Source organism: Carcharodon carcharias, chromosome 15 (genome assembly GCF_017639515.1).
Source record: "Carcharodon carcharias isolate sCarCar2 chromosome 15, sCarCar2.pri, whole genome shotgun sequence".
NCBI lineage: Eukaryota > Metazoa > Chordata > Chondrichthyes > Lamniformes > Lamnidae > Carcharodon > Carcharodon carcharias.
In genome coordinates this window covers 16,196,982-16,216,287 of record NC_054481.1, presented here as the reverse complement: position 1 = coordinate 16,216,287, position 19,306 = coordinate 16,196,982, and the positions used below count along the sequence as shown (strand labels likewise).

At 40.8% G+C, this 19,306-nt stretch overlaps 1 protein-coding gene across 7 annotated transcripts in view; it reads left to right on the top strand.

The window, feature by feature from the left end:
* The window catches only part of txndc11 (thioredoxin domain containing 11), an 84,018-nt gene that overhangs the window by 33,583 nt on the left and 31,129 nt on the right, over positions 1-19,306 (top strand). For 4 of the 7 annotated variants that reach the window (XM_041206525.1, XM_041206527.1, XM_041206526.1 and 1 more), the window contains 3 exons: positions 10,161-10,254; positions 14,889-15,001; positions 17,968-18,168. In XM_041206525.1, the coding sequence (XP_041062459.1) occupies positions 10,161-10,254; positions 14,889-15,001; positions 17,968-18,168 (408 nt within the window). Of the gene's footprint in view, positions 1-5,897; positions 5,988-9,363; positions 9,559-9,593; positions 9,661-10,160; positions 10,255-14,888; positions 15,002-17,967; positions 18,169-19,306 lie in introns of those variants that run through there. The other 3 variants (XM_041206530.1, XM_041206528.1, XM_041206531.1) reach the window with 3 other exon arrangements.

The following is a 19,306-nucleotide window of genomic DNA, read 5'->3' as shown; positions in this document are numbered from 1 at the left end:
CCTGGCCTCCACAGCCTTCTGTGGCAATGAATTCCATAGATTCACCACTCTCTGGCTAAAGAAGTTTCTCCTCATCTCTGTTCTAAAAGGTCTTCCCTTAACTCTGAGGCTGTGCCTTTCGGGTCCTAGTCTCTCCTACTAATGGAAACATCTTCCCCACATCCACTCTATCCAGGCCTTTCAGTATTCTGTAAGTTTCAATCAGATCCCCCCTCATCCTTCTAAACTCCTTCAAGTATAGACCCAGAGTCCTCAAACGTTCCTCACATGTTAAGCCTTTCATTCCTGGGATCATTCTCGTGAACCTCCTCTGGACCCTCTCCAGGGCCAGCACATCCTTCCTGAGATACGGGGTCCAAAATTGCTCTCGATATTCTAAATGTGGTCTGACCAGAGCCTTATAAAGCCTCAGCAGCACATCCCTGCTTTTACATTCTAGTCCTCTCGAAATAAATGCCAACATTGCATTTGCCTTCCTAACTACCGACTCAATCTGCAAGTTAACCTTAAGAGAATCCTGGACTAGGACTCCCAAGTCCCTTTGCACTCCAGATTTCTGAATTTTCTCCCCATTTAGAAAATAGTCTATGCCTCTATTCTTCCTACCAAAGTGCATGACCTCACACTTCCCAACATTGTATTCCATCTGCCACTTCTTTGCCCATTCTCCTAACCTGTCCAAATCCTTCTGCAGCCTCCCCACCTCCTCATACTACCTGTTCCTCCACCTATCTTTGTATCATCTGCAAACTTAGCCAGGATGCCCTCAGTTCCTTCATCTAGATCATTTAATGTATAAATGAAAAGTTGTGGTCCCAACACTGACCCCTGCAGAACTCCACTAGTCACCGGCCACCATCCTGAGAAGGACCCCCTTATCCCCACTCTCTGCGTCCTGCCAGACAGCCAATCTTCTATCCATGCTAGTACCTTGCCTCTAACGCCATGGGCTCTTATCTTACTGAGCAGCCTCCTGTGCAGCACCTTTTCAAAGGCCTTCTGGAAGTCCAAGTAGATAACATCCATTGGCTCTCCTTTGTCTAACCTACTCGTTACCTCAAAGAATTCTAACAGGTTTGTCAGGCATGACCTCCCCTTGATGAAACCATGCTGACTTTGCCCTATTTTATCATGCACTTCCAAGTATTCTGAAATCTCATCCTTAATAATGGACTCTAGAATCTTACCAGTGACCGAGATCAGGCTATTCGGCCTGTAATTTCCCGTCTTTTGCCTCACTCGCTTCTTAAACAGGGGGGTTACATTAGCGATTTTCCAGCCCTCTGGCACCCTCCCTGACTCGAGTGATTCCTGAAAGATCACCACTAACGCCTCCACTACCTCTTCAGCTATCTCCTTCAGAACTCTGGGGTGTAATTCATCTGATCCAGGTGATTTTTCCACCTTCAGACCTTTCAGTTTTCCTAGCATCTTCTCCTTGGTAATGGCCACCATACTCACCTCTGTCCCTGACTCTCTTGAACTTTGGGGATGTTACTCATGTTTTCCACCATGAAGACTGATGCAAAGTACCTATTCAGTTCCTCCGCCATTTCTTTGTTCCCCACTACTACTTCTCCAACGTCATTTTCCAGCGGCCCAATGTCCACTTTTGCCTCTCTCTTACCCTTTTATATATCTAAACAACTCTTCTTTTATATTACTGGCTAGTTTACCCTCATATTTAATCTTCTCCCTCCTTATTTCTTTTTTAGTTGTCCTCTGTTGGTCTTTGTAGGCTTCCCAATCCCCTGGTTTCCCACTGCTCTTTGCCGTATTGTATGCTTTCTCTTTAACATTTATGCTGTCTCTGACTTCCCTTGTCAGCCATGGTTGCCTCGTCCTCCCTTTAGTATGCTTCTTCTTCCCAGGTATGAATTTTTGCTGTGTCTCCCAAATTACTCCCTGAAATTCCTGCCATTGCTGTTCCACTGTCTTTCCTGCTAGGCTCATCTCCCAGTCAGTTCTGGCCAGCTCCTCCCTCATGCCTCTGTAGTTGCCTTTATTCAACTGTAATACCGTTACATCTGATTCCAGCTTTTTCCTCTCAAATTGAGGGTGAATTCTATCATATTATGGTCACTTCCTCCTAAGGGTTCCTTCACCTTAAGCTCCCTTATCAAATCTGCCTCATTACACATCCCTAAATCTAGAATTGCCTGTTCCCTAGTGGGCTCCACCACAAACTGCTCCAAAAAGCCATCTCGTAGACATTCCACAAATTCCTTTTCTTGGGATCCACTGTCTACCTGCATATTGAAATCCCCCATGATCACTGTAACCTTGCCTTTCTTAGACGCCTTTTCTACCTCCTGGTGTATCTTGTGCCCCACATCCTGACTACTGTTCGGAGGCCTGTACGTCATTCCAATTATGGTTTTTTTTACCTTTGCGGCTCCTCAACTCTACCCACACAGATTCTACATCATCTGACCCTACATCATTTCTTGCTATCGATTTAATTTCATTTCTTACTAACAAAGCAACCCCACCCCCTGCCAACCTGCCTATCTTTTCGATAGGATGTATATCCTTGTATATTTAGCTCCCAGTCCTGATCCCCTTGCAGCCATGTCTCCGTGATGTCCACCACATCATACCTGCCAATTTCAATCTGTGCCACAAGCTCATTTACCTTATTTCATATACTGCATGCATTCAGATACAACACCTTCAATCCTGTATTTCCTGCCCCCTTTCTCATTGTCGTCCCTTTATCTGATATGCTTGCAGTTAGATTCCTAGCCTTTTCCAAACACTGTGTCCTATTTTGTGTTCTGGAGACTTTAATAGCCTCTCCTGGGCTCTCCTTTTCAGTTTTTTTCATAATTTTCCATGAAGTTGAATCTACCCCCCCACCCACACGCTAAACTGCTGCTTTGTTTCCCATTAGTCATACTTCTTGGAGTTTTACCCTCCCCCCCCCCCCTTTCTAGTTTAAAGTCCTGTTGACCACCCTATTTACCCTTTTTGCTAGAACATTGGTCCCATGTCGGCTCAGGTGGAGACCGTCCCAGTGGTACAGATCCCTCCTGTTCCAGCTGGCCGTCTCCTGTGCTGTAATGACTCTCTATATAAATGTGTTGCAACCAAATACAGTAGTTACTGTTTCTATATGGCATGTCAGTCTTAATAACGTTGCTGGTAGGATAATGAGCTTTCTGACCAGGTGGAACTGAAGTTAAACTACAGAAGATAGAAGGACAGGGGACACTTATGTCCTGTAGCCTTATTATCGAGGAGGATTTTCTCAATGAAATTAAGGATCAAATCAGAGAAAATGGACACAAGCTATGAAAACCTCGGTTTTTACCTAGGCTACCATTGGCTGTTGTCCCTAACAGCATTCTTTGTGGTGCTATTATCTCCTCTGGGAGTGTTTAGCTTCTTTTATATTGGTTTTCTTTCTGGGAGCCCATATTTTTTTTCACTATTAAATCAATTTTGCATAATCTGCAGTAAACCCAGTTACCGATTTTTATGGAAAGCAGATTTAACAGCATAAATGCCAAGAGGGTTCCAGAATCTGAATTTAAAATAAAAATATAAAAACCAGTTCTTTAATCATTTTTCCCTGCGGACGTGGACATCACCTTTTTATCCAAAGCCTTTGAGGGCCATCCAAAGACGACTTTCACCAGCACCTGCGGGGGCAACTGTGCTCCAGTGCCCAGAGCTTCTGTCAATGGCAGTGATATAAATTGAGGAAGATATCAAGGGTTTCTAGGTTAGAGTAAGATTGGCTGAAGTAATGTTGTTTGAAATTTAGGAAAATGGGTTGCTCCATATGTGAGTACTTCTTAGAAGAAAGTTAGAATCTGGAGAACATCTAACCCACAATTGTAATTTTTCTTGGATTGTATTGTTCAGCATTACACAGTACCGACCATCTTCTGTTTGGTTCTTTTCATACGTTATATTTAATCTTGCCCCTGCGACTACTGTCATGGTTTCCCCAGATACTATACGGTTTATAACAAAAGAAAAAATCTGTAACTTGGCATTTCACTTCCGTTGAGGATGGAAAATGTCACCTGCTTGTTCTGGTAGGACTCTGAAACCTTGGTGACAAAAGCAGGCTACACTGTGGGTGTGTGAAATGTCATAGTCACTTATATTTTGCTAAAATTCCAGGCAGAGTATCTTAGAACTAGTATTATGTGTGACTTTAAATTTGTGTAACTGAGAGTGAGTGCTTTTTTTTTACATGCCATTTCATTGGCAAGTGTTAATTAATCTGCTTTGTTGTTGGTCTGAGCAGCTGAAACTAGCTTGTGACCTAATTTTGTAGGAATTTAACATGAAAAGACTGAGGTGGAAACAGTGTTTTAATAACTGGAATTTGGCTGGAGAGGCAACAACGTGTTTCACCGAAATTTAGGTAAAGAATACAAAATTCAACTCACTTTTTAGCATCCATCATGAGGATGGCAGCACGGGACAGGATAGTGATATGTGGTTCCTGCAGGGCGTGGGAATTTGAATTGGCAGTGTAAACTTGGACTAACACGTTTGTGGAAAATATCCCCAGATGAGTTTTATTTGAGTTTTGCATCTCCATTTGAAGCGGAGTGGGAGACTCATTAGCGATGGACTGGGGCTTTTGCAGCAACAGTTTTTGTGGGTGAGAGAGCTGAGAGAAGGGGAGGTGGCGGTGAAGGAGTGGTGACCATCTGCATGGCAGGATAAGTAAGGTGGGACAGTGTAAAGCAGAAACCTCCAGAGCGATTGACCTAATACAACAACAGAGCACTATGCATGCTGGAAATGGGAGATAAAAACAAAATGTTGAATGTACTCAGCAGCTCTAGCAGCATCCATGGAGAGAGAAACAGTTAATGTTTCAGGTCGCTGACCCTTTTCAGTTCACATTTAGTCTATCGTACCTCTTGTCAGCCCTTGTGGAAGAGCTGTCTCCCCCCCACCACCCCATAACCCTGTATATCAGTTCTCTTTATAAAGCACTTGGACATGTATTTAAAGTTGTGATGGCATCTGATTCCACCACCCTCTGAAATGTGTTAAATGTCACAACTGAACCAAAATAATGAGGTGATCTTTTTCCACTTTTGTGAATCATTGCAACGATGCTTTGAATATGGGTGTATGGTTCTGGCTGCTGAGGCACAAAAAGGATGTTAGTTATTGAAAGGATTTGGAAAAGAGAAACCCAAATGTTTGAAGAATTGGATTAAGAAGTGATTGCAAAAATTGGGTATGTTCTCAGTGGCAAAATTTAGTCTGAAATTATAATTTCTGCTTTAGGATTCTAAAGGTACCAGTATAGACCATGGTTAGCTATTTCACCTTATCTAGCAAAGTAGAATCATTCATAACACTGTTCTGCTGCTTAGTCTACAAGGAAGAGTATTGGGAACCAAAGAGAGGAAAACATGTTAAAAGAAAATTGAAAAGGTGGGTGGGAGAAAGGGATCAGAAAGCTTAAATCCTTTCTTTGTAAGAATTTCATCTGCGGGAAAACATTTCAGTGAGTGAGAAAACTATGAAACAGGTTCCTTAGGGTGACAGTGCAAATGGATAGCATTGTTTTAATATTTGAGATGCAGTACTTGATTGATTTTTGGGGGAACTGTTTAAAAGAGACAGGTGACTTTGGAACTATTGTTAAAGCTTTCCACCAGAGAGTTTTCTCACTTTGTCGGGCCTGACAGCACCTTTGGAGAGAGAGATAGAGTCAACGTTTCGAGTCCGTATGACTCCTCATCAGAGCTGAAGAGGAGTCATGCGGACTCAATGTTGGCTCTGTCTTTCTCTCCACAGATGCTGTCAGACCTGCTGAGTTTTTCCAGCATTTTTTTTTTTTGTTTTTGTTTCAGATTTCCAGCATCCGCAGCTTTTTGCCTTTTTCTCACTTTTTGTCTTTGGATTCATTGCAGACTGATGAAGATTGACTGACTGCCATGATCAGTCAGCTACTCCTTTAGCATTGCAACAAACAACAACCAAAATGATAGAAGTTGAACCAGGTGGATTGTGTTTTTTTTAAATCTAGCAATTATTATCTTGCCTCTTTCCTAGAAAGAAGGTGTCCTTCTACAAAGTACAGCCTCAGTTTGGTAACGTTTTTAGGGATGGCGTTGGAAAGATCGCAATAATTTACTTCTAATTAGTCTGTTCTTCCTACTCCATTAGCTCAGACTTTATTAGACCAGTGTGGAGTATTTGCACCATTGTAATAGGTACAAAATCCAAACTTGCTTTTATCTCTGAAGGAACACTTAAATTTAATAAAAACAGCGCACATGATAGGCTGGCTATTAATGCCAGATTTGATCCGTGTTAACTGCCACTGATCCCTGCCATTTGCCTCGCTGCCAAATTAATTATTTAATGAAGCTTCCTGTGCATCTTCTGTCGGACTGGAAACCAATAATTGACCTTCAAAAGCAATCAAGCTGAGTAATGTTAACAAGTTAACTTCAAGCATTTCAAGACCAATAATGGTAATGATTTGGAAGGTCACATTCAGAGCTGAGAGATTAGGAATGAGTCCTTCTGGCATGCTGACTGATTCTCTTTCGGTTCCTCTATTTGCCAATGGACCATCATTTGACTGAGTTGGCGTTAGGATGTTTTGAAAACTTACTGCAGTGATGAATTTTAATTTTTTACTCTGATAAATGGCTATACTGAGCTAAACAGCATATGGTGACCCTCAAATTCCCATGTAGGCAACTCACAATTAAGGAAAAAAAAGGGATATTGGGTGGAATTTTACAGCAGCGGGATTTTACATTCCAGCCAAAGTCAATGGAGTTTAGAATGGCTCACCGCATTTTATGGCCCCTGGGACATAAGATGCGGGGATTGAAATTGCTAATATTCCTGTCTGAGCCTAGATTTCTAGTAAGCACTCGTTCAAATTTATTGGTATTTGCAAATGATAGCAGGTATGACCTTTTGCACCAAACATTTGGATAACTGCAGCCTCCTTGTTTATTGGGATTTCGTTTAACCCTGACACTAATCACACCAGGAAAAATGTTGGAGTTCTAATTTTGATTTTGGATACAAAAGGAAACAATGCTGTCATTGATATTGCATGACTATTAAAAATAAGCCCCCCTGTCCTATCCAGCGATATTGCGTTGAATAAATTGGTAAATTCTGCCTGCTCTGGGTTCAGTTTGGATCATGGCTACTTCTAATGCATGTGTTATTGGGACAAGCTCATGCTGCACGTGGCTGGGTGCGCCACTAATAAAGAACTTCACAGCTGGCAATGGTGTTCCACCCAGACTGGGACTTGAACTCTTCCTGCTGCTTACATGACTTCTGTTGGAGGGATTGTCATGGTGTTGTCACGAGCAGTAACTGGTTGCACAGCTTCACCAGTGTGCTGTTTATGCCACTCCCCTCAGCTTCTTCTTTTTGTTCCCACATTTTTCTGCCATCCTGCACAAAGGTTTTTATTTTCCCCCTCCCTCTCAGCCTCTTCCCACTTCAACTTGCCAGTTACAAAGTGCAATTGATGTATTCAGTAGGGGATCACCTGTTCTCCTCCATTGTTGGCTGAGAAGCAGTAGTGGGAACCGAAGAGAGAGGAAAACGTTTTTTTTTCAAAGAAAAATGAAAAGGTGGGTGAGGAGGAAGGGAATCATGATGCTTTTGTCCTTTCTTTGTGAAATTTGTGTAACTGCCCTACCATTGCTTGCAGTTAGTCGCTTAGTACAGACCTTGAGTATTGGTGAAAAAAAGAGACTTGCTGTTGAAGCTATTTGTCGTGTACTCATCAGGACAGACGCAAGAATACCAAATTTCAAAAAGAGGGCATTTGGCATTTTGAAATTTGGTTTTCTTGTGTTTGCCCTGATGAGTGCAAGATGAAAAGCTTTGGCAGCATGGCTCTTTTCTTCAATACTTTTGTAAGTACTTTTGTGTTTTGTCAAGTTGAACTATAACTTTAGCCTCTTTAAAGCAGTCACAATCTACTTACCTAGCAATCAGTCTGAACTAAATACAGATTTCTTGTCACCCACTTTCCATAGCCATCTGTTAATGGCTGACTTCTGGTGTTGACATAGGCTCCAATTTAAATACAAAAGTGGAAAGAGGTTGCAAAGGGGAAGAAGAAGAAGCTGGTTCAGGAAATTAGTCATCAGGCTCACATGTTGAAACAGAAGCAAAGTACTGCTGATGCTGTAAATGTGAAATAAAGATGCAAAAGTTCAACAGTTCAGGCAGCATCTGTGGAGAAAAAAAATGTCTCCCTGTGCTTCACTGTCTACACCCCCCAAGATCCCCATAGTTGCTGCCTGACCTACTGATTGTTTCCAGCATTTTCTGTTTTTGCTTGTTGATAGTAAGCTAGTAGATGGGTTGCAGGTAATTCCTGCTGCTGTTTGATGTCTTGATGTAACTTAGAGATGGTGAACTTCATTTCTGTAATGGCTGCTGCTCGATATATACAGGGCACATGCTCATTACATAAAAAGAGCACTTATCTGAGGTTGGAGGTCTGGTCATGAGTTCCACTCTGCTGGTGTCTCGGCCTTAATATAAAAGTAAATACTGGATTTAGGTCCAAGTTAAATATGATGGCTAGCTGTAATTATTTTTATAACAGTATGTGGTCAAATTCCTTTTTTAATGAGAAGGTGGCAGAATGCCTGCTTTTTTTCCAAAGTGTGATTTTCTGAGTGCAATTTTCTGGTTGCTAATTATAGGGGCAAAAATGAGCATTTCTGACCTTTTTAAAATTTTACTGGGGTGGGTGGAGCAGTTGGTGCCCTGGGGTGGCTCTATCAGTTGGGAACTTAATTTCTCTTGCTTTTAATATCATGAGACTAATAGCATTTATGTGACCCTCCCTCTTTTTTCTTTCTGAGCTGTATAAATCAATATCTTCTCATGAGGAAGTCTGGTCTTTTCCTAGGAATACTCAGCAGGTAATGGCAGCATCTGTGGGGAGAAAGTGAGTTAATGTTTCAGGCCTGTGACCTTCCATCAGAACTTCTTCTGGTGAAAGGTCACAGGCTTGAATCACTAACTCACTTTTTCTCTCCACAGATGCCACCATTGCCTGCTGAGTATTTCTAACATTTTCTGTTCTTGCAGATTTCTAGCATCAGTATTCTGCTTGTCCGTTCTATTCCTTTTTTTTTTAAAGCTGGTTTTGCTCTATGGTAGCCAGAATGATAAAATACAAAGATGTATTTTCTGGGCTTTTTCTTTAAAAATGCTGAGGTTATTAGTAGTAGTATTTTTCCACCACCACCCCCTCCCCCCCTTCCTGCCGTCATCTTATTTTCAATGCAGCTGGTGCACTTTGCAGCATGATTCAATCACTTTGCTCCACTTGTCTTAAAAATCTCTGCCTACCCCAGTATGATTCTGGCTTCAAAGACTGGAGCTAATCTCCCAAGATTGTTTGTGCATGCTTGAGAAAGCCAGGAGTTGAGTGGTTGGAGGGAAACCTGCCTTGAGAGATGCCAAATGTCACCTTTTGGGGGTCAGGATCTTTGTCTACATGAAGACTTGTTTGTGATTGTCACCCTCTGCTTAACTGGGGAGGAGCTGGGCTCCAAATATCCACAGGCATGTGCTTTTCAGCGGGATAGTGAATAGGAATAAGAACTTTGCATAACCTTTCCATGATATAATGTTACCGAAGCCAATTGTGTCATCGTTGCCGTGCTGGTAATTTTTTTGAAATGATCAGTTCTAATTTATTTATTAAATTTTGTTTGATCGCTGCTGGAATGTTTTCACTAGGTTAACGGGGGCTATATAATTGTGAGTTGGTGTTATGACTGCATCCCCTTTTTTATTCAAATACATTTTCTAACTAGCACCCGAAGGCAAACAAGTCCTATTTGCATTCGTAATGAGTAATGCTTTGGCACAACACAGGAGTTATTAGCAGTTTTTGTTTATATAATATTAGTACCATCTGAAGAGTTATTGTTGTGTAGAGAGTGGTGTGTGTTAATAATGAAAACCTTTATTTAGCAGCGTGTGTTCTGGCATCATTTTTTGGATGAATCTTTTGACTTTCATAGAAGTTGTACAAGTAGCACGGTGTCGGGGGTTTTGGGTATACTTTTTGTGAGCGTGTGGTGAAAGTGCTGATGAACTTTCTCAAAGTTCTTGAGCCATCTTTTTTCATTTTCTCTCTCTCTCCCATTTTTCCAACTCAGCCGGGTGTTCTTGGATATTTCGAGTTCAATGCATCACCACAGCCTCCAGGTTACCTGACACTTTACGTCTCTGCGTTGCATGCACTAAAAGAAGGTGAGACTTCTCATTAGTTAAGCGCTGGTAAGTTAATAAGTGAAGTAAATAATGCAGTATAAACTCTGGTGAAAACATTCTAATTTTTTTTGAGGATCGGATAGAATCTTGCAGTACAGAAGGAGGCCATTTGCCCACAACGCCTATGGCTCCCTTTTCCCTCAATCGCTGCCCTTTCCCACACCTCTTTTTGTTTATCTTGGTCAAAAATTTACGCACTTCCTTTTGGAAAAAGCTGTTATGAATTTTGTTGTGGATGTTGAAGGGACATTTCTCAACTTTGGAAGTGTAAAAGAATGCTGCCTGTTCCAATCTTTGGCAGAGTTCTGTGTTTTTTGATTGGCCATAACCTGGTTATAGCTTGGAGCATGTGTAGCAGACTTTCTTGTAACACTAGCCAAAGTGGTATTAGGATTCTGATAATGATTTCACTATTAAAACCAAAATGTTTTGACTTTGGATTTGGTGGCAAATTAATTTATGCAGGCTAATGAATTTTGCTATGTATGCCTCAAATGGCAGTTCAAGAAAAAAGGAACTTGTTATATCTTTTGGTGCTGTGGAATTTTTCAAAAGCTCTATAGACTGTACTCACAATTTAAAAGGAAATCTAGATTGGTTGCTTTTCACCAGATTTCTTATCTGACACTAATATGACAAATGTAATTTGTGGGGCACAGGACACTGCTGAAGCTTGTGTAACAATATCAGCAAGAGAAAGGCTTGCCAAGTATTTTTTTGTTTTGGTCAATTGAGCTGCTGTTTATAATAAATAGGCATTTTGCAAAAATATCAAAACCTGTACCTTTTTAAATTTTTATTGTTTAGGATTGTGGTAGTAAATGAAATATTTGCAACATGCTCCCTTTTTCCCACCTGTTTAGCTGCATCATGTGTGCCAGAAAATGCAAAGTTCTCTAATACGATTGTTAGCCACTTTATATGTAGAAACATAGCCCTGTCATGTGTTATTAAACATACCCAGAGCTAGGAATGCTTCAAAACAAATGCTTCCCATCAATTTGACTTTTGAGGCTGTCTATTTTTTTTTATCCATACAGCAATCCATAGAAGACATTTTAAGTTGATGTAATGCATCAAATGTTGATTGCATTTAATCAGCTAAGTGAAATTAATCTTTGCTCCTCAGCATCTTTCACATTTTAGTGAGTTATCAGTGGGGCTTAATGTCTGCAAAATGTTTTGCATATCTGATATCTAATATTCCTTCCTCCCCATGTGTGTTGGTATAGATAAGACTTGCCCCCCGAGCTGTACTTCTGTTTTGTTATCAACTATAGCTTCCATTTTCTGTAGAACTGGGCTGGGGAAAGCTTGTTGACTTTTTTTTATTTTACTTTGAACTGCAATTGTGCTCTGTTTCTCTTGTCATTTGGTTTTAAGGCAATTCAATATATTCAGTTTACATGTGAAATTACTGTTTTGTTTCATTTCATTGGCATGCAAGCAGAAAAAAGATTGAAGAGTTGCTGAAATTTTACCTTGGATTTTTTAGATGTGTGACGAGCACCAGTTGAGATCCATGCGCAAGGATGTAAAAATATTAACTTTTCTACCACATACTGGACTCCCTAATTCAAAATCATAAAGTTGATCATGCAGCTTCCCTCCTGCTGACTTGAGCATAGGCATTGGTCAACGCAGTAATAATATAAACTAATAAAAGATTTAGCTTCAATTCCTGGTTTGTGTCAAATTAACTAGTCTTGCTGTGGTAGAATTTGGTGCAAGACAGTTGGTCTGGTTATCCTTGGTGTGGGATGATGGATTTGTGCTTTTGACTACTCTCAATTCAGTGATTTAATTTTGCTGGAGAATGCTTATATGGACATAGGGTGAGAACATGTTTTCCTCAGTCTTCATTTGCAAGCCTAGATGGCGAATATTGCTATTCGGAATGTTGGGTGAGGTACCCAAGCAAAATTTAACCCCTTCAGGAAAACGGGGAAGAAAAGTTGAAAAACAGCTAATTTCGCAATTGCATTCATTGGGACCACAGTTGGTTCCATTCACCCCTTTCAGGATGAAGTGGGACAGTGGGCAGGGACAATTGGAAACAAATGGGGGAATATAAAGTTAATGAAGATTGTAGATATGACGGATTAAGTGAGAAAAATTAAATGTGTTACAAAGGAGCAAAGGATATTTGCAGTTTTATGTTGGAATGACTGAGGTTTTCCATCTTCAGAACTACGTCAGACCACAAAAGTAAATGTATTTTTCTGTGTATTTATTGCATTGATTGAAGTTGGAACATCAGCATGCTTTGACATGACATTGAAGCTTCATGTTAATCATTTGACACCATCTTCCTTTTTAATAAAAATCACCTTGGAAGTGTTGACATCTATGGGGAAAGCATATGTTTCTTTTGATAAAAACAAAAAACTGCGGATGCTGGAAATCCAAAACAGAAACAGAAATACCTGGAAAAACTCAGGTCTGGCAGCATCGAAGGAGAAGAGCACAGTTGACATTTTGAGTCCTCATGACCCTTCAACAGAACTAAGTAAAAATAGGAAAGGGGTGAAATATAAGCTGGTTTAAGAGGGGGAGGGGGTGTTGTTGGGACAAGCAGCCAGTGATAGGAAGAGATAACCAAAAGATGTCACAGACAAAAGAACAAAGAGGTCTTGAAGGTGGTGATATCTAAAGGAATGTGTTAATTAAGGGTAGAAAGCAGGACAAGCAAGGTACAGGTAGCTCTAGTGGGGGTGGGGTGAAATAATACTAAAAGGGCATAAAAGGTATAGATAAACAATGGGTGGAAATACATTTAAAAATAATGGAAATAGGTGGGAGAGGAAAAATCTATATAAATTATTGGAAAAATCAAAAAGGAGGGGGAAGAAACGGAAAGGGGGTAGGGGATGGAGGAAAGAGTTCAAGATTTAAAATTGTTGAACTCAATATTCAGTCCGGAAAACTGGAGGAACAGCACCTCATCTTCCGACTAGGCACTTTACAGCCTTCCGGACTGAATATTGAGTTCAACAATTTTAGATCTTGAACTCTTTCCTCCATCCCCACCCCCTTTCCATTTCTTGCCCCTCCTTTTTGTTTTTTCCAATAATTTATATAGATTTTTCCTCTCCCACCTATTTCCATCATTTTAAATGTATTTCCACCCATTGTTTATCTATACCTTTTATGCCCTTTTAGTATTATTTCACCCCACCCCCACTAGAGCTATCTGTACCTTGCTTGTCCTGCTTTCTACCCTTAATTAGCACATCCCTTTAGATAATATCACCACCTTCAAGACCTCTTTGTTCTTTTGTCTGTGACATCTTTTGGTTATCTCTTTCTATCACTGGCTGCTTGTCCCAACAACACCCCCCAACCCCCTAAAACCAGCTTATATTTCACCCCTTTCCTATTTTTGCTTAGTTCTGTTGAGGACTCAACGTCAACTGTGCTCTTCTCCGCTGACGCTGCCAGGCCTGCTGAGTTTATCCAGGTATTTCTGTTTTTGTTTCTTTTGAGCTTCTTCTCTGGTAGCATATGCAGCCTTGTGAAAATAACGGACATAATTATTGGTCTCTTCACCTTGAGGAAAGTAGGGAGGGAAATTGAAAAATAACACCACCTATTTAAATCATTTTAAATCACTGCTTAGTTAAATAGAACGCATTTTTTTTGAAACAACATCTAAAGTTCATGTTTTGCATTTAAATTTTAGAACTTGATGATCACTGAAATATGCATTCATCTATGAAGTGCATCGACTTAAGATAACCTTAAACACACCATGAATTATCACTGCAGAGAATAGTATGGTCAACAATTTTATTATACCCCTGTCATTTTGATTCTGGCTTCAGATGAGTTGAACTCCCAAATGCCTGTACATGACGGTATTTCTTTTTGACATTGCGAGCATTTGCAGTACTGTATTCCACAACATTCAAAACTTTTGAATGCTACACATGTAGTCAATCTGCTTAGTTCCATTGTGCCAGTGGTGCAGTTCAGATAGGCATCAATAGAACTAGCATGTAAGTTCACCCTGAATTCTAATTTAAGTAGAACATTAGAAACTACAGTGGGTTTGCATGGTTTATGAATGCTTGTTTCTAACGTCCAAAATGTCATGTCAGTATAGAGTTACTCTGAGGTCACTGATGTCTTTACAAGCTGTAATGCTAGTTGTTCTCTGTTTAAGTACTGCCAGTTAATGAAATCTACATGCCTGCAGTTTTATAGTTTTTAAAAAAAAATATTAAAATAATTTTTGTTAAAAATGACGCTATGGTACCAGATCATATTTTGTTTAGATGAGTAAAAGTGACTTTCTGTTCTGACAGAGTTGCTTGATTAGTTTTTAGAAATTGCCATCTCAAGTAACTTTATTGAACTTGATGATTATTTCTGGGAAGCTGTGTGATGGTGTGAAGAAAATCTCATTGATTCCTTCTAAGTACCTTTCTCAGGGTGTAGGCTTGTGTATGAATTTGGGGGGAGAAGAAAAGGTTCCTCATTAAACCAGCCATCGTAACTAGGAATTTCATAGTGAAAAAAATGGTTCTATTACTTTGAGCGTTCTGAACCCAGGATGTCATGGAATTAATTTTTTGACATCTGCTTAAAAAGAACATAACCTGTGATTTCAGACTATCAAGGAACAATTCGTTTTGGTGTGATAACCAGCAAGCAGGTGGCCGAAAAGATATCGGTAACCAATCCTGGAACAATTTATATGCATAGGCATTTCAACTCTTCCATAGTAAGTGATGGCTAATTTATAGCCAGTTTTCAATTATAAATATATTACTATAATTCTCTGAAATTGGTGTGTAATGTATTTCTTTCAAAACTTTTTAAAGATTGGTTAAGACTAAGATGAATGTGATCTGGTTGTGAGTGAAGTATTTGTTTGAGAGTTTTTTAAAAAAAAAATTGCAGACCCATTTGTGAGATCATGGCAGCACTTAAGAATAGGTTAGATAGATGGTTGGAGGAAAGAGGAGCAAGGAACATGGGATTGGGAGATAAAAACAAAGTGCTGGAAAAACACAGGTCTGATGGCACCTGTGGAGAGAAAAAAAGAGTTGAAGTTTCGAGTCTGTATTACCCTTCAGAACTACAAAGAAGTAGAAATGTTCTGAAATTTGTACTGTTTAAGGTGGGTGGAGCAGGTGAAGCTGGGTAGTAGGCCAGCGATAGGCAGGGGCAAAGGAGAGATTGACTAAGATGTCATGGACAAAGGGAGTATTAATAGTAGTGGTAAGGGCTAAAAAAAAAGGCTGATAGTGGCAAAGGCAAGAATGTGATAATAGCAGAACAGGGGTAAGCACTCTGAAAAGAACAGCATGGAACAAGTAACATAACAGGATCGAAAATGGGATTAAAAAGGGAAATAAAACAATCAATAAATTAATAAAAATAAGTGGATTAAAAAATAAAAATGAAATTTGAAAAAATGGGTGGAGGTGGAGGAAGAGTGTTCATGGCCTGAAGTTGTTGAACTCAATGTTACATCCGGAAAGCTGTAAAGTGCCTAATTGGAAGATGAGGTGCTGTTCCTCTGGTTTGCGTTGGGCTTCACTGGAACATTGCAGCAGGCCAAGGAAGGACATGTGGGCATGAGAGCAGGATTGTGTGTTGAAATGGCAAGCAACAGGAAGGTCTAGGTCGTGGCTTGCGGACACACCGAAGGTGTTCAGCAAAGCGGTCACTCAGTCTGTGTTTAGTCTCCCAAATGTAGAGGAGACCGCATTGGGAGCAGTAAATGCAGTAGACCAAATTGAAGGAGGTGCAAGTGAAGCATTGCTTCACCTGAAAGGAGTATTTGGGCCCTTGGATGGGAGGAGGTAAAGGGGCAGGTGTTGCACCTTCTGTGATTGCATGGGAAGGGGATGAGGTGTTGGGGGTGATGGAGGAGTGGGCCAGGGTGTCCCTGAGGGATCAGTCCCCACAGAATGATGACGGGGTGGGGGGGCGTTGAGGGGAAGATGTGTTTGGCATCGTGCTGGAGTTGGCAGAGGATGATCCTTTGAATGCGGAGGCTGGTGGGGTGAAAAGTGAGGACAAGGGGGACCTTATCATGGTTCTGGGAGGGAGAGGAAACTGAGGACAGAGGCGTGGGAGATGTGTCGGAAGCATTTGAGGACCCTGTCAACCACAGTGATTGGGAAACCTCAGTTAAAGAAGAAGGAAGACCTGTCAGAAGCACCATTTTGGAAAGCCGCATCCTCGGTACAGATGTGTCAGAGGCGAAGGAACTGAGAGAATGGGATTGAGTGAAGCAGGGTGTGAGGAGCTGTAGTCGAGGTAACTGTGGGAGTCATTGGGCTTGTAATGAATATTGGTGGACAGTCTATCACCAGAAATGGAGACCGAGGTCAAGGAAGGGGAGAGAAGTGTCAGAGATGGACTATGAGAAGGTGCTGGAGGGGTGGAAATTGGAAGCAAGTTTGATAAATTTTTCCAGGTCCAGACGAGAGCATGAAGCTGCACCAAATCAGTCATTGATGTACCAAAAGAAGAGCTGTGGGAGGGGGCCTAAATAGTACTGGAACAAGGAATATTTCACATACCCCATAAAGAGACAGGCATAACAGGGGCCCATGCAGGTATCCATAGCCACAACTTTTATTTGGAGGAAGTGAGTCAAATTGAAGGAGAAATTGTTCAATTTCAGAACAAGTTCAGGCAGATGGAAGAGGGTGGTGGTGGACGGTGATTGTTTGACCCTCTGTTCAAGGAGGAAGCGGAGAGCCCTCAGACCATCCTGGTGGGGGATGGAGGTGTAGAGGGATTGGACATCCATGGTGAAGAGGTTAGGGCCAGTGAACTGGAAGTTGTTGAAATGATGTAGGGCATCAGAGGAATTGCAGATGTAGATGGGAAGAGACTGGACAAGAGGAGAGAGAATGGAGTCAAGATAGCAAGAAATGAGTTCCAAGAGGAAGGAATAGGCTGACACAATCGGTCTACCGGAACAGTCCTGTTTTGTGGATTTTGGGAAGGAGATAGAAACGGGCGGCCCAGGGATGGGAGATTGAGGTTGGAAGCTGTGGAGGGAAGATCTTCAGAGGAGATGAGGTCAGTGACAGTCCTGGGAAAAATGGCTTGATGTCTGGTGATGGGGTCATGGTCCAGAGAGAGGTAGGAAGAAGTGCCTGAGAGTTGGCGCTCAGCTTCTGCGAGATAGAGATCAGTACACCAGACAACAACAACACCACCCTTGTCGGTTTGATAACAAATTCAGGGTTGGAACTAAGGATTGTGAGTACTGTCACAAAGGATGAACAGCAATATGGACTGGTTGTGTCAAACAGCCTGTTTTTAATGGTGTAATTTCCTTGTAGGCCAGGAAATAGATGTCATTCCAACGTAGTTTATATGTAATGCATGGTGATAATTGGTAGGACATGGATTTACTTGCAAAGTGAGTTATTATATACTATCCTTGAGAATCTGAAAAGACTGGTGGATGAGTGATTGCCAGGGCGGTGTTTTTTTACCAAAAGCAGAGTTGGTATATTGGAATAAGTCAGTTTGAGACCTGATTGTGACATAAGAGACCAAAAAGGTGAGACAAAACAAGAGTGCAATATAAATAGATTTCAATCTTTCTGTACTGCAGGGAACTGCATTCTCCATTTATTTTTGATGTTTTGGTCATTGGATTTATATACTTTGGTAAAACAGGAGCTATAACATCTTTGGTCTGTCTTCCTACTGCAGGTCTTTCCTCACGAGGTCTTAAACTTTACCGCAGTGAATGTCTACAGCTGGGCTTTTGAGAACCGGGAGACCTTTATACACTGGTTGCGACCACATGGAAGCAAGAGCCTTCTGCTAAACAACGAACTGAAGAAGGGCCCAGCACTATTCCTGTTTTTCCCCTTTAGCCCATTGGCTGCTAAGCAACCACTGATGGAGGAGGTGAGAACTAAAGGCATGGGAATAATGCTTTGAGTAAAGGCAGCATTTAAGGGGCCAAGTAACTGACAGTTTTTATGCTTATGGTTGAATGCGTTTGAGGAATGTTATTTTGAAAATGGCACTGTCTATTCATGGTCTACAATCAAAAGATGTGACCATTGTTGGGCAGACTTTCCCCAAACCCTTCTGCAACACCTTCAGTTTCTGAAGTGCTACTTATTGGTAGTATGGTTCCTTTTTGCTGGCTATTACTACATTCTCACCTATCAAATAAAGCATACCAGCTTGTCTTGTCTTGTTGGCTTCTTCTCCAGGTTTAGCTTAATTGGAACTGGAATTCTTAAGTTTACAACTTTTTATTGTGTAACCTTAATGGACAATATCCTCTTCTGGGACTTGTGTATTTGGATTGATGAGGCTGACATAAAATATAGAACATTCTACATTTACCCATCAAAATGGCTTAGTTGAACAAGAAATTGGGCGTAGTGCAGCAGGAAAATTTACCGGCCAAGATATTTTATTCCCTTTGTTTGGAGCAGGACATGATGGACAATAAGCGAACAGGGTATATGAAGCTAGCCTTTAGGACGGTGTTCCATTTGAGCTGGCTTACCTGCTCAATAATATACAGGAAGTGCCTTGGAAAAAGTTGTAGAAAGATTTGATGGTATAACCCCTAGTTCGAGTGTGATGCCATATACAAAATGTTAATGTGGTAGACAAATTGTTTGATCGCCCAAGTAGAAAAGTTGAAATATTGGCAAATATCCTACACTAAGCTATATATTTTTTTGTTTATACCCCACCCACTAAAAAAAGTTAAATCACAGTTTCAGCAATTTCCTACCATTGTCATCAGTGTTCACTGCACCCAGCAAGGCCAGTCCATTTTCATTAGACAATGAACATTTAAAAAAATTTATGCACAATGTTAGCTCAACTGGATTCACCTGAGGCTTCCATTTTTTTTAAATGGCAAATGTGAACAAAGTTGCTGTCTGTTTTGAAATATTTAGGAAATGTTAATTTATCATTGATTTGATCAAATGCTAACCAAGCTGTAATCTGCACCCTTGCTGATTTTTTTTTTTCATTTGTTTGCCATACTTGCTAAACCGATTTTGATATGATCTTG